We start from the raw sequence: 23,283 nt of genomic DNA on the forward strand, positions 1-23,283 counted from the left end.
CTTGGAGCAGTGGCTAGCCCGAATGGGAGAGCCACGAACTGATAATGTTTGTCCAGAAAGGCGAACCTTAGGAACTGATGATGATCTTTGTGGATAGGAATATGTAGATACGCATCCTTTAAATCCACGGTAGTCATAAATTGACCCTCCTGGATTGTAGGTAAAATTGTTAGAATGGTTTCCATTTTGAACGATGGAACTCTGAGAAATTTGTTTAGAATTTTTAAATCCAGAATTGGTCTGAAAGTTCCCTCTTTTTTGGGAACTACAAACAGATTTGAGTAAAACCCCTGACCTTGTTCCACAGTTGGAACTGGGTGTATCACTCCCATCTTTAACAGGTCTTCTACACAATGTAAGAATGCCTGTCTCTTTATTTGGTTTGAAGATAAGTGAGACATGTGGAACCTTCCCCTTGGGGGTAGTTCCTTGAATTCTAGAAGATAACCCTGAGAGACTACAGGGAGTGCAGAATTATTAGGCAAGTTGTATTTTTGAGGATTAAATTTTATTATTGAACAACAACCATGTTCTCAATGAACCCAAAAAGCTCATTAATATCAAAGCTGAATATTTTTGGAAGTAGTTTTTAGTTTGTTTTTAGTTTTAGCTATTTTAGGGGGATATCTGTGTGTGCAGTTGACTATTACTGTGCATAATTATTAGGCAACTTAACAAAAAACAAATATATACCCATTTCAATTATTTATTTTTACCAGTGAAACCAATATAACATCTCAACATTCACAAATATACATTTCTGACATTCAAAAACAAAACAAAAACAAATCAGTGACCAATATAGCCACCTTTCTTTGCAAGGACACTCAAAAGCCTGCCATCCATGGATTCTGTCAGTGTTTTGATCTGTTCACCATCAACATTGCGTGCAGCAGCAACCACAGCCTCCCAGACACTGTTCAGAGAGGTGTACTGTTTTCCCTCCTTGTAAATCTCACATTTGATGATGGACCACAGGTTCTCAATGGGGTTCAGATCAGGTGAACAAGGAGGCCATGTCATTAGATTTTCTTCTTTTATACCTTTTCTTGCCAGCCACGCTGTGGAGTACTTGGACGCGTGTGATGGAGCATTGTCCTGCATGAAAATCATGTTTTTCTTGACGGATGCAGACTTCTTCCTGTACCACTGCTTGAAGAAGGTGTCTTCCAGAAACTGGCAGTAGGACTGGGAGTTGAGCTTGACTCCATCCTCAACCCGAAAAGGCCCCACAAGCTCATCTTTGATGATACCAGCCCAAACCAGTACTCCACCTCCACCTTGCTGGCATCTGAGTCGGACTGGAGCTCTCTGCCCTTTACCAATCCAGCCACGGGCCCATCCATCTGGCCCATCAAGACTCACTCTCATTTCATCAGTCCATAAAACCTTAGAAAAATCAGTCTTGAGATATTTCTTGGCCCAGTCTTGACGTTTCAGCTTGTGTGTCTTGTTCAGTGGTGGTCGTCTTTCAGCCTTTCTTACCTTGGCCATGTCTCTGAGTATTGCACACCTTGTGCTTTTGGGCACTCCAGTGATGTTGCAGCTCTGAAATATGGCCAAACTGGTGGCAAGTGGCATCTTGGCAGCTGCACGCTTGACTTTGCTCAGTTCATGGGCAGTTATTTTGCGCCTTGGTTTTTCCACACGCTTCTTGCGACCCTGTTGACTATTTTGAATGAAACGCTTGATTGTTCGATGATCACGCTTCAGAAGCTTTGCAATTTTACGAGTGCTGCATCCCTCTGCAAGATATCTCACTATTTTTTACTTTTCTGAGCCTGTCAAGTCCTTCTTTTGACCCATTTTGCCAAAGGAAAGGAAGTTGCCTAATAATTATGCACACCTGATATAGGGTGTTGATGTCATTAGACCACACCCCTTCTCATTACAGAGATGCACATCACCTAATAGGCTTAATTGGTAGTAGGCTTTGAGTCTATACAGCTTGGAGTAAGACAACATGCATAAAGAGGATGATGTGGTCAAAATACTCATTTGCCTAATAATTCTGCACTCCCTGTATTTCTAGTGCCCAGGGATCCTGAACATCTCTTGCCCAAGCCTGAGCAAAGAGAGAGAGTCTGCCCCCTACTAGATCCGGTCCCGGATCGGGGGCTACCCCTTCATGCCGTTTTGGTAGCAGCAGCAGGCTTCTTGGCCTGTTTACCCTTGTTCCAGCCTTGCATTGGTTTCCAAGCTGGTTTAGTCTGGGAAGCGTTACCCTCTTGTCTAAAGGCTGCAGAGTTGGAAGCCGGTCCATTCCTGAAATTGCGAAAGGAAAGAAAATTGGACTTATTCTTAGCCTTGAAAGGTCTATCTTGTGGGAGGGCATGGCCCTTTCCCCCAGTGATGTCTGAAATAATCTCTTTCAATTCTGGCCCAAAATGGGTCTTACCCTTGAAAGGGATATTAAGCAATTTTGTCTTGGAAAATACATCCGCCGACCAAGACTTTAGCCAGAGCGCTCTGCGCGCCACAATTGCAAACCCTGATTTTTTCGCCGCTAACTGCAAAGCGGCGTCTAAAATAAAGGAATTAGCTAACTTAAGTGCGTGAATTCTGTCCATGACTTCCTCATACGGAGTCTCCCTACTGAGCGACTTTTCCAGTTCCTCGAACCAGAACCACGCCGCTGTAGTGACAGGAATAATGCACGAAATAGGTTGAAGGAGGTAACCTTGCTGTACAAAAATCTTTTTAAGCAAACCCTCCAATTTTTTATCCATAGGATCTTTGAAAGCACAATTGTCCTCAATGGGAATGGTCGTGCGCTTGGCTAGTGTAGAAACCGCCCCCTCGACCTTAGGGACTGTTTGCCATAAGTCCTTCCTGGGGTCGACCATAGGGAACAATTTCTTAAATATGGGAGGAGGGACAAAAGGTATGCCTGGCTTCTCCCACTCCTTATTCACTATGTCTGCCACCCGTTTAGGTATCGGAAAGGCATCAGGGTGCACCGGGACCTCTAGGAACTTGTCCATCTTGCACAATTTTTCTGGGATGACCAGATTGTCGCAATCATCCAGAGTAGATAGCACCTCCTTTAGTAATGCGCGGAGATGCTCTAATTTAAATTTAAATGTCACAACATCAGGTTCTGCCTGCTGAGAAATTCTTCCTGTATCAGAAATTTCTCCATCTGACAAACCCTCCCTCACTGCCACTTCAGACTGGTGTGAGGGTATGACAGAAAAATTATCATCAGCGCCCTCCTGCTCTACAGTGTTTAAAACAGAGCAATAGCGCTTTCTCTGAAATGCTGGCATTTTGGATAAAATATTAGCTATGGAGTTATCCATTACTGCCGTCAATTGTTGCATAGTAACAAGCATTGGCGCGCTAGAAGTACTAGGGGTCGCCTGCGCGGGCATAACTGGTATAGACACAGAAGGAGATGATGTAGAACTATCTCTACTTCCTTCATCTGAGGAATCATCCTGGGCAACCTTACTATTTGTGACAGTACTGTCCTTACTATGTTTGGACGCTATGGCACAATTATCACATATATTTGAAGGGGGAACCACATTGGCTTCCATACATACAGAACATGATCTATCTGAAGGTACAGACATGTTAAACAGGCTTAAACTGGTTAATAAAGCACAAAAACCGTTTTAAAACAAAACCGTTACTGTCTCTTTAAATGTTAAACAGGGCACACTTTATTACTGAATATGTGAAAAACTATGAAGGAATTATTCAATCTTTACCAAATTTGCACCACAGTGTCTTAATGCATTCAACGTATTGCACCCCAATTTTCAAGCTGTTAACCCTTAAAATGTGGAAACCGGAGCCGTTTGCAATTTTAACCCCACTACAGTCCCAGCCACAGCCTTTGTTGCGACTTCACCAATCCCAGGGGGGTATATGATACCAATTCAAGCCTTCTAGGAACATTTTCAGTGGATACCAGACCTTCACACATGCAGCTGCATGCACTGTACTCAAAAGTAACTGGGCAATAATGGCGCGAAAATGAGGCTCTGCCTACTATAGTGAAAGGCCCTTCCTGACTGGGAAGGTGTCTAAACTAGTGCCTGGCGATAAAAACGTTCCCCAAACAATAAAAGTGTGAAAATTACTTCAAACTTTCAAAAATAACTTAAATAAACAATCGATTTAGCCTTTAAGAGTGTCCACCAGTTAATAGCCCATAATAAGCCCTTTATTCTTTCTAAGTCTAAGAAAATGGCTTACCGATCCCCATGAGGGAAAAATGACAGCCTTCCAGCATTACACAGTCTTGTTAGAAAAATGGCTAGTCATACCTTGAGCAGAAAAGTCTGCAAACTGTTCCCCCCAACTGAAGTTCTCTCAGCTCAACAGTCCTGCGTGGGAACAGCAATTGATTTTAGTTACTACTGCTAAAATCATACTCCTCTTTTAAACAGAACTCTTCATCTCTTTCTGTTTCAGAGTAAATAGTACATACCAGCACTATTTTAAAATAACAAACTCTTGATAGAAGAATAAAAAACTACAACTAAACACCACATACTCTTCACCATCTCCGTGGAGATGCTACTTGTTCAGAGCGGCAAAGAGAATGACTGGGGGGGCGGAGCCTGGGAGGGGCTATATGGACAGCTTTTGCTGTGCTCTTTGCCATTTCCTGTTGGGGAAGAGAATATTCCCACAAGTTATGGATGACGCCGTGGACCGGACACACCAATGTTGGAGAAATACAAACCATCTGCTGCTTGCCTGAATACATTGTACCATAAGTAATAATAGTGCATTACAATATTCTTTATCTGCTGCTTGTCTGAGTACATTGTACCATAAGTAATAATGGTGCATTACAATATTCTTCATTTTGTCTGAAATGACTAATTTACCATAAGAAATTGTGATTTCCCCACCCCTTAGAGGTGGCACAGAAATTGTCCCCATATATATATATATATATATATATATATATATATATATATATATATATATATATATATATATATATATATTTATTAGACATTAAATTACCTAGTACTAAAAAAAGGAACTAGAAGAAACTTAAAGTGAAAGTAAATCCTAGTGTTTCTGAAACGCTAGGACTGACTATTGAATCAAACAAAGGGGACTTTCATTCATGAAGTATAAACTACTTCATGCTGAAAGCTCTTTATTTGTTTCAAGTGTTCACCGTTCTGAACTGCTCAGGCAGCCCACGGCAGAACGCTGTTTTGCCAAGAGGTGACGTTTTCACCTCTTAGCAAATAGCATGCGGGAAATCTGGTACCACGCCGGATTTCATGCACAGCTATTGGCTTAAGAGGTGAAAACGTCACCTCTCAAGCAAAACAGCGTTCTGCCGTGGGCTGCCTGAGCAGTTCAGAACGGTGAACGCTTGAAACAAAGGAGCTTTCAGAGTGAAGTATTTTATACTCCATGAATTAAAGTCCCCTTTGTTTCAATGCTCAATCCTAGTGTTTCACAAATGCTAGGATTGACTCATTTTAAGATTTTAATATAAAAAGTTTAAACACATGGGTAGAGTAAGCATAAGAGAGACAGATATGGGCTGAGAAGATAGTTTTCATGACATTTACATAATGACATGTAACTTTTTGCTAGCAGCCATTCTAGTACACTCTGAAATCTGGGTTAACTACAAGATGTCAAACTACTGCTCAGTCTGTAAGCAAATAAAATAGGTTTACATCTAAATCAGGTTTATGTGTAACATACAACAGGGATTTACAAATGAAGGGGAAAAAAAAAGAAAAACACAACAAATAGGATGAGAAGTCAGTTTTTATTACACATTTACCTTGTGACCTGCAGCATAGATGATTTTTAGCTTTAAACTTTATTACAGCTGATGCAATTTGCATCAAAAATCTGACTTTTCTGCTAGTAGCCTTTCCAGCAGCCAAATCTGTGTTTAACAGAAGATGTCACACTGCTTGACAGACAAATAGCAAATATAAATGTGCCCACATTGTGGCAAGAAGCATTACAATGAAGGCTAGCAAAAGACTATAATTATATTTTTCTTGGGTTTAAGGATCATTTACCTCTAAAAACAGACTACAGACTAATTGTTAGTGCAGGTGTGCAAAAAGATTCTTAGTGAAGATTGAGGAATTTCTGTATGGTCAGTCCATCTTTCACATCAGATTCAAGGGAGAGATGTGTTCAATTAAAAAAATAACACGTTACAAAATACTTCTCTGTGGTAAAGAAGTCCCAACAATGCCAGAACTGAAGATCAAATGTAGAGCACTACTCAACCTACAAAAGGCTAACGTTTCTGGATTACAGTCCACAGATCAGTCCTCTATTGATTTTATGTATTTATCATATGCGTCCTCACTCATGAGTTCTTCCAGTTCAGAGGAAACATCCACTGTCATCTTGATTAGCCAACCTTAAAAAAATAAAAAATAAATAAAAATTACGTTGATATTTCAGTCACTTTAGCTCTATAAACAAACAATACACACACTGCAAAATGTAATGTTCTGAAAAGCTTTGAGAAAAGACCGAACATACATACATCATTTTACATACTGGAACATTAAGCTTTCGGGACAGGCAAAAGTATTGAATGACCATTGGAAAAAGAAAATCTATTTCGATTTGTGTTGCTCATTCTTTGTTTGGAAGAAAACTTAAAGGAACATAAAAATTGTGTTTAACCCCTTTAAAAGAAAGTAAACAGTTAATACGTGATTTAAAACAGCATTTTCTTTTTGCACTTTTGTGTACTTTCATGCTTGTTACAGCAGGTCTTGTTTTGTCTGAACAAATGTACTATAATACATGTCTAATCAGCTTTAAAAAAAAAAAGACTGCCTGTACAGAATAGTTAGTCTTAAAGGGACAATTTACCCAAAAACTTTCCTTTAATTTGTTCCCAATTATCTATTTTACCTGCTAGAGTATATTAAATTGTTTACAAATAGCTCCTTAGCCTTTATATTGGCATTTGAAATAGCCGACTTAGCCTGTAGTATCCATACTGAAACTTCCTACACCTGGGTATATGCTATAGAGAATAAATTACACTCAAAGTGGGAGGTGGAAGAGATAAAGCTCTAAAATGTTAATTTTTAATTGTTCTTTCTAAGTATGGTACGGAGATAAGAAAGGAAAGCATTTGAGTGCTAAGATAACACGATCTGATCTGTCAGCAAGCCAAGCCTATTTCTTTCATGTAATTAGCAAGAGTCCATGAGCTAGTGACGTATGGGATATACATTCCTACCAGGAGGGGCAAAGTTTCCCAAACCTCAAAATGCCTATAAATACACCCCTCACCAGACCCACAAATCAGTTTTACAAACTTTGCCTCCCGTGGAGGTGGTGAAGTAAGTTTGTGCTAGATTCTACGTTGATATGCGCTCTGCAACAGGTTGGAGCCCGGTTTTCCTCTCAGCGTGCAGTGAATGTCAGAGGGATGTGAAGAGAGTATTGCCTATTTGAATTCAATGATCTCCTTCTACGGGGTCTATTTCATAGGTTCTCTGTTATCGGTCGTAGAGATTCATCTCTTACCTCCCTTTTCAGATCGACGATATACTCATATATACCATTACCTCTACTGATTCTCGTTTCAGTACTGGTTTGGCTTTCTACTACATGTAGATGAGTGTCCTGGGGTAAGTAAGTCTTATTTTTGTGACACTCTAAGCTATGGTTGGGCACTTTTATATAAAGTTCTAAATATTTGTGTTTAAACATTTACTTGCCTTGATTCAGGATGTTCAATATTCCTTATTTCAGACAGTCAGTTTCATTATTTGGGATAATGCATTTGGATAATCATTTTTTTCTTACCTTAAAATTTGACTTTTTTCCCTGTGGGCTGTTAGGCTCGCGGGGGGCTGAAAAGGCTTCATTTTATTGCATCATTCTTGGCGCACACTTTTTTGGTGCAAAAAAATTTTCTTTGTTATTTCCGGCGTCATACTTGTCACCGGAAGTTGCGTAATTTTTTGACATTTTTGCGCCAAAAATGTCGGCGTTACCGGATGTGGCGTCATTATTGTCTCCACATTATTTAAGTATCATTGTTTATTTGCTTCTGGTTGCTAGAAGCTTGTTCACTGGCATTTTTTACCATTCCTGAAACTGTCATTTAAGGAATTTGATCAATTTTGCTTTATATGTTGTTTTTTCTATTACATATTGCAAGATGTCTCAGATTGACCCTGAATCAGAAGATACTTCTGGAAAATCGCTGCCTGATGCTGGACCTACCAAAGTTAAGTGTATTTGCTGTAAACTTATGGTATCTGTTCCTCCAGCTGTTGTTTGTAATGGATGTCATGACAAACTTGTTAATGCAGATAATATTTCCTTTAGTAATGTTACATTACCTGTTGCTGTTCCATCAACATCTAATACTCAGAGTGTTCCTGTTAACATAAGAGATTTTGTTTCTAAATCCATTAAGAAGGCTATGTCTGTTATTCCTCCTTCTAGTAAACGTAAAAGGTCTTTTAAAACTTCTCATTTTTCAGATGAATTTTAAAATGAACAGCATCATTCTGATTCTGATAATGTTTCCTCTGGTTCAGAGGATTCTGTTTCAGAGGTTGATGCTGATAAATCTTCATATTTATTCAAAATGGAATTTATTCGTTCTTTACTTAAAGAAGTTTTAATTGCATTAGAAATAGAGGATTCTGGTCCTCTTGATACTAAATCTAAACGTTTAAATAAGGTTTTTAAATCTCCTGTAGTTATTCCAGAAGTCTTTCCTGTCCCTGATGCTATTTCTGAAGTAATTTCCAGGGAATGGAATAATTTGGGTAATTCTTTTACTCCTTCTAAACGTTTTAAGCAATTATATCCTGTGCCATCTGACAGAGTTTTGGGACAAAATCCCTAAGGTTGATGGGGCTATCTCTACTCTTGCTAAACGTACTACTATTCCTACGGCAGATAGTACTTCCTTTAAGGATCCTTTAGATAGGAAAATTGAATCCTTTCTAAGAAAAGCTTACTTATGTTCAGGTAATCTTCTTAGACCTGCTATATCTTTAGCGGATGTTGCTGCAGCTTCAACTTTTTGGTTAGAAGCTTTAGCGCATCAAGTAACAGATCATAATTCTCATAGCATTGTTAATCTTCTTCAACATGCTAATAATTTTATTTGTGATGCCATCTTTGATATCATTAGGGTTGATGTCAGGTATATGTCTCTAGCTATTTTAGCTAGAAGAGCTTTATGGCTTAAAACTTGGAATGCTGATATGTCTTCTAAGTCAACTTTGCTTTCCCTTTCTTTCCAGGGTAATAAATTATTTGGTTCACAGTTGGATTCTATTATTTCAACTGTTACTGAGGGGAAAGGAACTTTTTTACCACAGGATAAAAAATCTAAAGGTAAATTTAGGTCTAATAATCGTTTTTGTTCCTTTCGTCACAATAAGGAACAAAAGCCTGATCCTTCCCCTACAGGAGCGGCATCAGTTTGGAAACCATCTCCAGTCTGGAATAAATCCAAGCCTTTTAGAAAGCCAAAGCCAGCTCCCAAGTCAACATGAAGGTGCGGCCCTCATTCCAGCCCAGCTGGTAGGGGGCAGTTTACGGTTTTTCAAAGAAATTTGGATCAATTTGATTCACAATCTTTGGATTCAGAACATTGTTTCAGAAGGGTACAGAATAGGCTTCAAGATAAGGCCTCCTGCAAGAAGATTTTTTCTTTCCCGTGTCCCAGTAAATCCAGTGAAGGCTCAAGCATTTCTGAAATGTGTTTCAGATCTAGAGTTGGCTGGAGTAATTATGCCAGTTCCAGTTCTGGAACAGGGGCTGGGGTTTTACTCAAATCTCTTTATTGTACCAAAGAAGGAGAATTCCTTCAGACCAGTTCTGGATTTAAAAATATTGATTCATTATGTAAGGATAACAACATTCAAAATGGTAACTATAAGGACTATTCTGCCTTTTGTTCAGCAAGGGCATTATATGTCCACAATAGATTTACAGGATGCATATCTGCATATTCCGATTCATCCAGATCACTATCAGTTTCTGAGATTCTCTTTCCTAGACAAGCATTACCAGTTTGTGGCTCTGCCGTTTGGCCTAGCAACAGCTCCAAGGATTTTTACAAAGGTTCTAGGTGCCCTTCTGTCTGTAATCAGAGAACAGGGTATTGTGGTATTACCTTATTTTAACGATATCTTGGTACTTGCTCAGTCTTCACATTTAGCAGAATCTCATACGAATCGACTTGTATCGTTTCTTCAAGAACATGGTTGGAGGATCAATTTACCAAAGAGTTCATCGATTCCTCAGACAAGGGTAACCTTTTTAGGTTTCCAGATAGATTCAATGTCCATGACTCTGTCTCTGACAGACAAGAGACGTCTAAAATTGGTTTCAGCTTGTCGAAACCTTCAGTCTCAATCATTCCCTTTGGTAGCCTTATGCATGGAAATTCTAGGTCTTATGACTGCTGCATCGGACGCGATCCCCTTTGCTCGTTTTCACATGCAACCTCTTCAGCTTTGTATGCTGAACCAGTAGTGCAGGGATTATACAAAGATATCTCAATATCTTTAAAACCGATTGTACGACACTCTCTGACGTGGTGGACAGACCACCATCGTTTAGTTCAGGGGGCTTCTTTGTTCTTCCAACCTGGACTGTGATTTCAACAGATGCAAGTCTGACAGATTGGGGAGGTGTTTGGGGGTCTCTGACAGCACAAGGGGTTTGGGAATCTCAGGAGGTGAGATTACCGATCAATATTTTGGAACTCCGTGCAATTTTCAGAGCTCTTCAGTCATGGCCTCTTCTAAAGAGAGAGTCGTTCATTTGTTTTCAGACGGACAATGTCACGACTGTGGCATGTGTCAATCATCAAGGAGGGACTCACAGTCCTCTGGCTATGAAAGAAGTATCTCGAATATTGGTATGGGCGGAATCCAGCTCCTGTCTAATTTCTGCGGTCCATATCCCAGGTATAGACAATTGGGAAGCGGATTATCTCAGTCGCCAAACGTTACATCTGGGCGAATGGTCTCTTCACCCAGAGGTATTTCTTCAGATTGTTCAAATGTGGGGACTTCCAGAAATAGATCTGATGGCTTCACATCTAAACAAGAAACTTCCCAGGTATCTGTCCAGATCCAGGGATCCTCAGGCGGAGGCAGTGGATGCATTGTCACTTCCTTGGAAGTATCATCCTGCCTATATCTTTCCACCTCTAGTTCTTCTTCCAAGAGTAATTTCCAAGATTCTAAAGGAGTGCTCGTTTGTTCTGCTGGTGGCTCCAGCATGGCCTCACAGGTTTTGGTATGCGGATCTTGTCCGGATGGCCACTTGCCAACCGTGGACTCTTCCGTTAAGACCAGACCTTCTATCGCAAGGTCCTTTTTTCCATCAGGATCTCAAATCCTTAAATTTGAAGGTATGGAGATTGAACGCTTGATTCTCAGTCATAGAGGTTTCTCTGACTCTGTGATTAATACTATGTTACAGGCTCGTAAATCTGTATCTAGGAAGATATATTATCTTATAGTCTGGAAGATTTACATTTCTTGGTGTCTTTCTCATCATTTTTCTTTTAGAATTCCTAGAATTTTACAGTTTCTTCAGGATGGTTTGGATAAAGGTTTGTCTGCAAGTTCCTTGAAAGGACAAATCTCTGCTCTTTCTGTTCTTTTTCACAGAAAGATTGCTAGTCTTCCTGATATTCATTGTTTTGTACAAGCTTTGGTTCGTATAAAACCTGTTATTAAGTCAATTTCTCCTCGGAGTTTGAATTTGGTTCTGGGGGCTCTTCAAACTCCTCCGTTTGAACCTATGCATTCGCTGGACATTAAATTACTTTCTTGGAAAGTTTTGTTTCTTTTGGCCATCTCTTCTGCTAGAAGAGTTTCTGAATTGTCTGCTCTTTCTTGTGAGTCTCCTTTTCTGATTTTTCATCAGGATAAGGCGGTGTTGCGAACTTCTTTTAAATTTTTACCTAAGGTTGTGAATTCTAACAACATTAGTAGAGAAATTGTGGTTCCTTCATTGTGTCCTAATCCTAAGAATTATAAGGAAAGATCGTTGTATTCTTTGGATGTAGTTAGAGCTTTGAAATATTATGTTGAAGCTACTAAAAATTTCCGAAAGACTTCTAGTCTATTTGTTATCTTTTCCGGTTCAAGGAAATGTCAGAAGGCCTCTGCCATTTCTTTGGCGTCTTGGTTAAAGTCTTTGATTTATCATGCTTATGTCGAGTAAGGTAAAACTCCGCCTCAAAGGATTACAGCTCATTCTACTAGGTCAGTTTCTACTTCCTGGGCGTTTAGGAATGAAGCTTCGGTTGATCAGATTTGCAAAGCAGTAACTTGGTCTTCTTTGCATACTTTCACTAAATTCTACCATTTTGATGTGTTTTCTTCTTCTGAAGCAGTTTTTGGTAGAAAAGTACTTCAGGCAGCTGTTTCAGTTTGATTCTTCTGCTTATAATTTCAGTTTTTTTCATTATAAGATTTAAACTTTATTTTGGGTGTGGATTATTTTCAGCGGAATTGGCTGTCTTTATTTTATCCCTCCCTCTCTAGTGACTCTTGCGTGGAAGATCCACATCTTGGGTATTCATTATCCCATACGTCACTAGCTCATGGACTCCTACTAATTACATGAATGAAAACATAATTTATGTAAGAACTTACCTGATAAATTCATTTCTTTCATATTAGCAAGAGTCCATGAGGCCCACCCTTTTTTGTGGTGGTTATGATTTTTTTTGTATAAAGCACAATTATTCCAATTCCTTATTTTTTATGCTTTCGCACTTTTGTCTTATCACCCCACTTCTTGGCTATGAGTTAAACTGATTTGTGGGTGTGGTGAGGGGTGTATTTATAGGCATTTTGAGGTTTGGGAAACTTTGCCCCTCCTGGTAGGAATGTATATCCCATACGTCACTAGCTCATGGACTCTTGCTAATATGAAAGAAATTAATTTATCAGGTAAGTTCTTACATAAATTATGTTTTTGATGCAAAAAGAACCATAAATGGGCAATTTCTCATACATTTTATATGCTGCAGCCGGTATAACAAGTTATGGGGAACACATTCAGGGAAAAACAATTTTACAGTTAACTGTCCCATTTAATGTTTGATTTATATTTTTTTGCAGTAATGTTAGTAGACAGGTGCAGTGATATAATGCATTAGAATGTATTGCTTTATCTTGGTGTTGCACTTTAACACAGAAACACACACACATACAGTTGTGCTCATACGTTTACATACCCTGGCAGAATTTATGATTTCTTGGTCATTTTTCAGAGAATATGAATAATAACACAAAAACTTTTCTTTCACTTAGTGTTAGTGTTTGGCTGAAGCCATTTATTATCAATCAACTGTGTTTACTCTTTTTAAAAAGACAACAGAAACTACCCAAATGACCCTGATCAAAAGTTTACATACCCCAGTTCTTAATACCGTGTATTGCCCCCTTTAACATCAATGACAGCTTGAAGTCATTTGTGGATGAGGCTCTTTATCTTCTCAAATGGTAAAGCTGCCCATTCATTCTTCCTGGCAAAATGCCTCCAGTTCCTGTAAATTCTTAGGCTGTCTTGCATGAACTGCACGTTTGAGATCTCCCCAGAGTGGCTCAATGATATTGAGGTCAGGAGACTGAGATGGCCACTCCAGAACCATCACTTTATTCTGCTGTAGCCAATGAAAGGTCGACTTGGCCTTGTGTTTAGCATCATTGTCATGTTGGAATATCCAAGTATGTTCCATGTGCAGCTTCCGGGCTGATGAATGCAAATTTTCCTCCAGTATTTTTTGATAACATACTGCATTCATCATGCCATCAATTCTGACCAAATGTCCTGTGCCTTTGTAGCTCACACATCCCCAAAACATAAGCGAACCACCTCCGTGTTTCACAGTAGGAATGGTGTACCTTTCATCATAGTCCTTGTTGACTCCTCTCCAAATGTAGCGTTTATGGTTGTGGCCAAAAAGCTAAATTTTGGTCTCATCACTCCAAATGACTTTGTAGCAGAAGGTTTGAGGCTTTTCTCTGTGCTGTTTGGCATATTGTAAGCAGGATACTTAGTGGCATTTGCGTAGTAATGGCTTTCTTCTAGCGACTCAACCATGCAGCCCATCTTTCTTCAAGTGCCTCCTTATTGTGCATCTTGAAATAGCCACACCACATGTTTTCAGAGAGTCCTGCATTTCACCTGAAGTTATTTGTGGGTTTTTCTTTCTTTGCTTCCCAAACAATTTTCCTGGCAGTTGTGGCTGAAATTTTAGTTGGTCTACATGACCATGGTTTGGTTTCAACAGAACCCCTCATTTTCCACTTCTTAAATAGAGTTTAAACACTGCTGATTGGCATTCTAAATTCCTTGGATATCTTTTTATATCCCTTTCCTGTTTTATACAGTTCAACTACCTTTTCCCGCAGATACTTTGACAATTCTTTTGCTTTCCCTATGACTCAGAATCCAGAAACGTCAGTGCAGCACTGGATGAAAGATGCAGGGTATGTCAGGAGTCCAGAAACTCATTGACCTTTTATATACACACACTAATTACAAGAAAACAGATCACAGGTGAGGATGGTTACCTTTAATAGCCATTCAAACCCATTTGTGTCAACTTGTGTGCATGTTATCAGGCCAAAATCACCAGGGTATGCAAACTTTTGATCAGGGTCATTTGGGTAGTTTCTGTTGTCATCATGATTTGAAAAGAGTAAACACAGTTGATTGATAATAAAGTTAACCATGAGTGAAAGAAAAGTGTGTTATTCATATTCTCTGAAAAATGGCCAAGAAATCATAAATTCTGCCAGGGTATGTAAACTTATAAGCAAAATATATATATTTTTTTACACTTGCCAATTTATAGATTTAAATTGATACCCCAGATGAACAATGACTTGTGAGATATAACACAAACAACAAAATAAGGCTAAGAAATGCTGCCAGGTGACCGTTATTGCTATGATCATGACCCCTATGGTGATAAGAAACTTTATTCCAAACATGATATTCTATCTATATAGTCACAAAAATAAGGACTTCTTTGAGATGCAAGACTCCTTCAAAATAGGTCCAGTTTTGTGAGGTATTTGCCAAATCACATGGAAGCTGGTTGTTTTCTTCAAATAACAGGTCTCATGTTACTCTATGGTCTAGTTTCCACTGCTGTTGTAAAGTGATGGTAACAAAACATCTCTATATACTTTAATGGAGATATTTGCAGTTACCACCAGTTTATACCATTAACAGAAATGGAAACTAGGCCTTCTATTATAAAGTTTGCTTTGTTCCTTTGATATCCTTTGTTAAAAAGTAGGCTCATAAGAAGCAATAATCTACTGGAGGCTAGCTGAATATATCTAGGGAGTATATATATATATATATATATATATATATATATATATATATATATATATATATATATATATATATATATATATATATATATATATATATATGCAGCAACCAATCACCAGTGAGCTCCCAGCAGTGCACTGTTACCTTTGAGCTTACCTAGGTATTTTCTTCAACAAAAGATATCAAAGGAACAAAGCAAACTTGATAATATAGGTAAATTGGAAAGATGTTTAAAATCACATGTTCTGTCTGAATCGTGATTTTTTTTTGCAATCTGTGAACTTCAGAAATGTAGCAAGCTGCTCTTTTCCTTGGACAATATACTTTGCAGTTTCTTATTTTATAACCCATCATAGAGGAGCTGAGTAGACTCTCTGGTGTGTGGTACTGCTGGTGAGGGCCATATGACCTCACAGGAAACTCATTGAAACTCCTGTAACTGCTGCTCATGCAGCAAGATAATGCCATGTCCATCTTGAGTAGGATATGGCTGGTGATTGGCAGCTACATGCATACACCACTCCTGACTGGCTCAAGAGCATTAGTGTAACGATATATTATATATTGTTAATTAATTATACATTAATCAAAATTTATGCTTGATGGTGAGAGTCCACAAGCCACCACATGTGGCATTAAACACGTCCACTAGGAAGAGCTTTTAGTCCCTCCTACCTTCCCATAAGCCCTCATTCATACATATGGCTAAGAGAAATGAGAAAAGCAGAAAAGGAGAAGCATGGTAACTAACAAGCAAACTGGTACTGCCGCCAACTATACAAAGAAAACAGGGCAGCTCTTCTGGAATCTAACCCTCATGAAGCAAATTAATCAATTAAGCATACATTTTTGTTTTCTTTCATATGTTGTTGACAGTCCAAAACCTATGTTATCCCTAAAGTATGTAGTGACGTGGCCATGCAGCGCAACACTGGAGGGATGTGGAAAGTTAAAATTGATTTATTTTTTATTTTAAGTTTCCAAATCCCTCTGGTGTAGCACAGCTTGATCCGTTTCCAGTGCTACAATGTGAGCGGGGAAGAGGCTGACTGAGCTGTAAGGCGGGGAGGGGGGTATGAATTTGATTGAATGTTTGATATGTTAGTGTGTCTTGGGGGTGTGTATAGTGTTATAGGGGTAACAGACTCTGCATTGCTGGGACTTATATGATAGATTGTATGCTTGTGAGGTTTGTCAGTTGCCAGTGAAACAAACCAGTGATCTAACCCTTTACCCATAATTTAGAATTTTCATTCCTAGAAGCACTCTAGCATGTATTAACAGGCTTTGATGCAAGAGAGGAAAACATAATTATGTCACTATATAAATCCCTGGTAAGACCTCCCCCTTGAGTATGGAGTGCAGTTTTGGGGACAAATTTTAATAAAGACATTGGAGAGTTAGAAAAAGTTCAGCGAATAACCACAAAACGAATAAGGGGAATGAAGAATTTAAACTAAGAGGAGAGGATAGTCAAATTCAGTCTATTTTCTCTAGAAAAAGGTGCTTGAGAAGTAATATGATTACTTTATATAAATATATTCAAGGCCCATATACAGAGTTGGCTGAAGCTCTGTTTATTCCAAGGAAATGGTTTGTGACAAGAATCACAATTTAAGGCTGGAGCAACGTAAACATTTTTTCACTGTAAGAGCAAACAAATTGCGGAACTTATTGCCAAAGAAGGTAGTGAATGCCAATACATTAGACACATTGAGAAATGTCTTAGATACATTTCTGTCTTGAAACAGAATTCAGGGATACGATTGCTTGTGTTAAATGAGTCAACTTTTTTAGCTTGTGGTTCAAGTAAGAGGCTATACAATCTATATCTGGCCTGCCCCAGAGACTCAAAATCTGGTAGAATTCAGACCCCATACACCAGTATTGATGACCAAGAAAATCTGTTAACCAGTCCACACCCAGTATTTGAATTGCTGATATCCTTCAATGATGGCACTCTGAACAAGTTAGAATGTGGGCTTCCTCTTTCAAACGATAAAGGCTAGAAGGAGCGCTGAGAAAACCTCAAAAAGGAGTCTCTGCTAAGTAGAGACTAAGAGGATTCCAAGAAATTATACTTTAAAAATGTACATATTTATTATAAAAAAAATTTAAAACAATGATATTGAGCAGTAATCAATTTTAAACCTCTAAATTACATCTGTATACATGGTTAATCACAAGAGTGTGCTCGTGATAAAATGAAAAATATATAATCAAATTGTGAAAATCCCAATATAGGATATATTTGGACATACACCACCATTTAGAAGTTTTTTGGATTTCAATACAGGAACTATTCTTAATCTCTACGTATATATAATTTTGGAATTTTCACATTTTTTCACAAATACCACCCACAAGGAATTGGACATTAAGATTTCAAAGGTGTACACCTATTTTTTGATATATATATTTTTTGACATTTTTTATTTTTCTCACTCTTTTAAATAATAGACACTTTTTTGGAGCAATTGCACTCAATTTTTTCATTTATATTTTCACAATTTGATTATATATTTTTCATTTTATCACGAGCACACTCTTGCCTTTATCGTTTGTCAATTTTTAAGATCTGGTCAAGAGATCTTGCATATAGGAGAAAAAGTAGTATTACTCATTGGCGCTGGAGACTTATACACTCCTACCTCTTTCATCACTAAGGCATTTTCAGTTCAGCCTTGGTGATTGATATAAGCCACAGCAGTAACATTTTCTGATTGATACCTTAGAAAGGATTTCTGTCTTACGATGGTCCATCTCTGGAGAGCTCTAAAGATAGTGTAGATTTCCAAGATGTTGTTAGGTAGCCTTGCCACCAGAGGAGACCAGACTCCCTGTGAGACCCAGACAGCACCCCAACCTGACAGGCTGGCGTGTGGTGATCACCACCCATGTTGGCCGGAGAAAGAAGTCCCCCTGAATAAGAAATTGGGGAGTCTGCCTCCATGTTAGGGACTGTCTTTTCTTGAAGTCTAGGTAGATATTCTTAGACAGATCCTTGTAATCTCTATTCCATTGATGCAACATTTAAAATTGAAGAGGACATAGGTAGAATTAGGCAAATGGTATGACAGTTTAAGCCTCTACAATGAGACCTACTACTTCCATGCATTGAAGGACTGAAGAAGAAGAAAAAAGCTGGAGAAGAGCACACGCCTTCTGCTAATTGAGTCTGCGTCGATCTGAAAGAGTTTCACTGACACAAAATCTATTATAAAACTCTGAAGTGAAACCCTGGTCTGGGGAATTAAAGAGATCTCTGAATGTGAAGGAACTGAACAACTTTACCAGTATGTTCCTATGCCATTTGGAGAGAGGGTACCTGTACCAGAATATTGTCTAGATATTAAGCTACTGCAATCCCCTTAGATCTTACTACCATTAGTATTCCAAGAACCTTATGAAGATTCTGGGTGCAGTTGTCAGACCAAAATGAAGCTCCACAAAACTAATAATGCCTGATTAGGAAAACAAATCTGAGGAACTTGACATGATCCCTGTGAATAGGGATTTGCGAACAGGCATCTATTGACAACTCCCACTATACGCCGCTTCCAGGCCCACACGTTGTTTCACAGGCAAAACAGAAGTGTGAGAGCGATCATCAATCTTTTACACTGCTGTAGGGTGCGACTAATGTTTCTGAGCCCACCGCCAACATATACAAAGTAACAAAGAAGTCACACTCCAAGAAACTGAAAAAGAAAAAAAAACAAACCTTCCATCTATTAAAAAAAGTGTGGAGGAGAATCTCTTATACATTTCATGCTGCAACGACACGAAACACGTAATGAATTCCTATTCTGTATATCACACTTTTTTAATAGATTAAATAAGTTATTTTTTTACTTTTTTCAACTTCCGAAGTGTGACTTCTTTGTTACTTTTTAAACATAAACTGACCCTCCTGCACTAAAGGAACTATAGTGCAAATCATCTCCATTTTGAAAGCTGGATCTTTTAGAAATTTGCTTAGAGATTTGAGATCCAAAATCTTTCCTTGGAATGAAGAGTTTGAATTAAAACCTTTATTCTGTTCCTCTAATTTGACCATGGGGGACACAGAAATAAAGGCACAACGTAAAACTGAAGGCTCTAGAAGAGACTGAAAAATTGGACACTATTTAAATTTACTGTTTAATGTACTTTAAATGCTAGAAAAATACATTTGCAAATGCTAAAGTGTTAAAAATAAATAGCTTTAACTAAGCAGAATGTAAAGGGTGATCACCACTCCAGACAGTCCAGGAGAATTCCATCAAGACACCGGTCAGTGATGAGAAGGCATGCTATTTTAGTACCAACACATTAACCCCTCAGGTCCCAAGTGCAGAACCAGCATTCAAAAGTAATGATTTACTTCCAGATGGGTTAAATCTCCTAATCCTCTAAGTGACTGCTCCAGTGCACTAGTGTGCACTTAAGTCAACTGTAGTCATTTTTTAAATAAAAGTGCCGAAATCTGTAGTAAGTATTAAAAGGTTTATGTGATTATGTACCCAGGCTATGTGAAACATGTGTACATGGTCATACAGATAGCCTGCGGGCTATGAAGGTGCAAGGTACTTAACTAGAACATCTTTGTCTACCACGCTCATCTTAGCTGCAGAAAAAAGCTTCCTGTAGACGAGACAAATGCAAGTACAGTGCCAAGGATTTAGTAAGGTTTTAACAAGGAGCAGCACACTATAGAACAGGGGATTGGCGGGCATGCCCACATTTTAACAGGGATGCTGGTGGCATCTCCGCACAAGGAGAAGATAATCACTTCCTGGCCAACACCTTTCTACCCTCTTTCTAGGTTCTCTGAGTAAATGAGTTAAAACAAAAACAAAAAAAAATACTTTTATAAACATGAAGCACAGCACTTCAGAATTTACCTCACTCCATACTGGAGGCAAAAAACTGATTTAGATCATGGGAAACAGAGAAATGAAAAGATCTACTATATTGGGTGTTTTGCCTCTTCCTAGTGAACTGGGGTTTAATCCTACATGTGATGGCTTGTAGACTCTCACCATCTTATGGTAAAAATGTAATATGTTTTGTACAAATGTAGGACAATTTACTTCTTTATATTATGCTGAGGCTAGATAGCTTCTAAGAGATTTATGTTCCCCCACTTTTTCTTTTATCGATTCTGGACATATGAATATCTCATGTGAAAAGCCAATTTTGACCAAAATTGCAGTGCTCATCATGGTGTATTATGTACCTTCATCATAGCAGGATTTGTTGACCAAGCCAGGATTATCAGCTAAGTTTGTGTTTATTTCTGTGACCTCTCCTGTCAGTGGAGAATACAGTTCACTAGCAGCTTTAACACTTTCTAAGGTTCCAAACTCATCTGTAATAAAAACAAACACACAGAACACTTGCTTAAAGACAATATAATAATGCTGGTAGAGAAGGTGTCACTTGATGGTCAAAGTTCTGTAGCAAGCCAAGCATTAAACAAGCAGTTAATATTCTAAAGAAAACAGGTAAGTGATTGTATATTTCTAGTCAATATCTGCCTTGATAAACTCTGAATGTTTAACAAACAACAAAATGAATGCTTACCTGATAAATTAATTTATTTCATGGTGGCGAGAGTCCACAAGCTTGACATATGGAATTAAACTCCACCCCACCAAGAAGTAGGAAAAAACTACCCAACATAACAAGAGCTTTAATCCCTCCCACCTAATTCCCTTAATCTACCATATAGCCAAGAAAAAAGGAGAAATCAGAAGAGAAAGAAAAACAAAGGTAAATGAAGTGCATAATTCAAAAGGAGCCTCTGTATAAACAAAGCTTGTATAAAGCCTGTTTATTATAGATTTATATCCAGTTACAAGTTACTTGTGTAGCAATATGTGCAACGTTACAAGCAGCAAATATGAGCAGTATAAAATATATACAAAAATATCCAAAGTATCAGCTGCTTAAAGGGATATGAAACCCATATTTTTCTTTCAGGATTTTTTCTTCGTTCTCTTGATATCTTTATTTGATAAAGCAGGAATGGAAGCTTAGGAGCCAGACCATTTTTGATTCAGCACCCTGGGTAGGGCTTGCCGATTGTTGACTACATTTAGCCATGGCCCCTACCAGTGAAGGTCACACACAACAGTGTAAGGTTAAACTGTAGTAAGCCAGTACATACTAGGTTCTCAAGGAGTGAAGTGATCACGCGTGCTCCAAGCTGCAGCATTCCTGAAAATGTTTGCTCAAAGTAACGAGCCCACAGGTAGACGGCTCTGACTGTCGGAATTCCTTAGTAGCTTGAAGGTAGAATATCAAAGCTTTGACTATGTCCATGTTATGTAAAAGGATTTACTTTTTCTCTTGTAAGGTGTATCCAGTCCATGGATTCATCCTTTACTTGTGGGATATTCTCCTTCCCAACAGGAAGTGGCAAAGAGAGCACACAGCAGAGCTGTCCATATAGCTGCCCCTCTAGCTCCACCCCCCAGTCATTCTCTTTGCCGGCTCTAAGCAATCGGAAGGGTAAAGTGAATGTGGTGTTAGAAATTTAGTTTTTATTTTCTACAAGCAAGATTTTGTTATTTTAAATGGTACCGGTGTGTACTATTTACCCTCTAGCAGAAAGGAATGAAGAGTTCTGCAGGGAGGAAGATGATTTTAGCATGTTGTAACTAAAATCCACTGCTGTTCCCATACAGGACTGAGGAGTACAAGAGAACTTCAGTTGGGGGGAATGGTTTGCAGGTTAGGCTGCAATAAGGTATGTTCAGTCATTTATTTCTAGACAAGACTGTGATAATGCTAGAAGAGACTGATAATATCCCCATGAGGGAAGGGTAAGCTGTATTCAGAGACTAAGTATGGAATTGCACGCTTACATAACAGGGCTAGTTTATGCTGGTTGACACTACTTAATGGCAAACGTTTTTTATTGAAAAATTTCGTTTTTTGAGACACTTTGAAGGTTTGGGTTTCTTTCAGGGGTTATTACCCACATGGCTATTACTAAAACACTTGGGAGTGTTGCTTTAGGCCTCACAAGCACCGGAGTGAGGTGGGAGGGGCCTAATTTCGCACCTCAGATGCGCAGTTATTTTGACTAGAAGTTCAGGCTGTTTCACATGGAGGGTCCTGCTGCAGTTTGAAGGCCTATAAGAAGCTTTTCCCCCACAAATCTTGTCCTAAGGGTGCAGGTAGGGCCACAGCAGAGCTGTGGCAAGGTGCTGAAGTTTCTTTAACCGTTTTTTTTACTACTGTCGATCCGGTTTGGGCATTAAGGGGTTAATCGTTTATATTGCTAGTGGTGCAATCTTACTAATGCTTTAGGTACATACTGTAAAAATTTCGAAAAGTTTGCTGCATTTTTTCACTGTTTTTGCAAGATTGTGTGCCTTTTTTATTTCTTAAAGGCACAGTACCGTTTTTTTCAAAGTGTGTTTTTACTTGATTAAAGTGATTTCCAAGCCTGTTTATATTACTACTAGTCTGTTAAACATGTCTGACACCAAGGAAAGTCCTTGTTCAATGTGTTTAGAAGCCATGGTGGAACCCCCTCTCAGAATGTGTCCCACTTGTACTGATATGTCTATACACTTTAAAGAACATATTGTTGCACTTAAAAATGTGGCCCAAGATGATTCTCAGACAGAAGGTAACGAGGTTAGCCCGTCAACCTCTCCCCAAGTGTCACAACCAGTTACGCCCGCTCAAGCGACGCCTAGCACCTCTAGTGCGTCTAACTCTTTTACCTTGCAAGACTTGGCGGCAGTTATGGATAATACCCTCTCAGTGTTCTTATCTAAACTGCCTGTGTTACCTGCAAAGCGTGATAGCTCTGTTTTAAGAACATATAATGAGCATTCTGATGCTTTAGTAGCCGTATCCGATATACCCTCACAACACTCTGAAGTGGGGGCGAGGTATGTGCTGTCTGAGGGAGAAATTTCCGATTCAGGAAAGGTTTCTCCTCAGACA

At 38.7% G+C, this 23,283-nt stretch overlaps 1 protein-coding gene across 1 annotated transcript in view; it reads right to left on the bottom strand.

The window, feature by feature from the left end:
- Positions 1–5,742: 5,742 nt before the first annotated feature.
- The window catches only part of GCSH (glycine cleavage system protein H), a gene marked incomplete at its 5' end in the record, with an annotated part of 59,651 nt that continues 42,110 nt past the window's right edge, over positions 5,743–23,283 (bottom strand). The window contains 2 exons of the mRNA XM_053700644.1: positions 5,743–6,376; positions 20,555–20,686. Of these exons, the coding sequence (XP_053556619.1) occupies positions 6,279–6,376; positions 20,555–20,686 (230 nt within the window). The remainder of the gene's footprint in view (positions 6,377–20,554; positions 20,687–23,283) is intronic.

This window comes from Bombina bombina, chromosome 1 (assembly GCF_027579735.1).
Source record: "Bombina bombina isolate aBomBom1 chromosome 1, aBomBom1.pri, whole genome shotgun sequence".
NCBI lineage: Eukaryota > Metazoa > Chordata > Amphibia > Anura > Bombinatoridae > Bombina > Bombina bombina.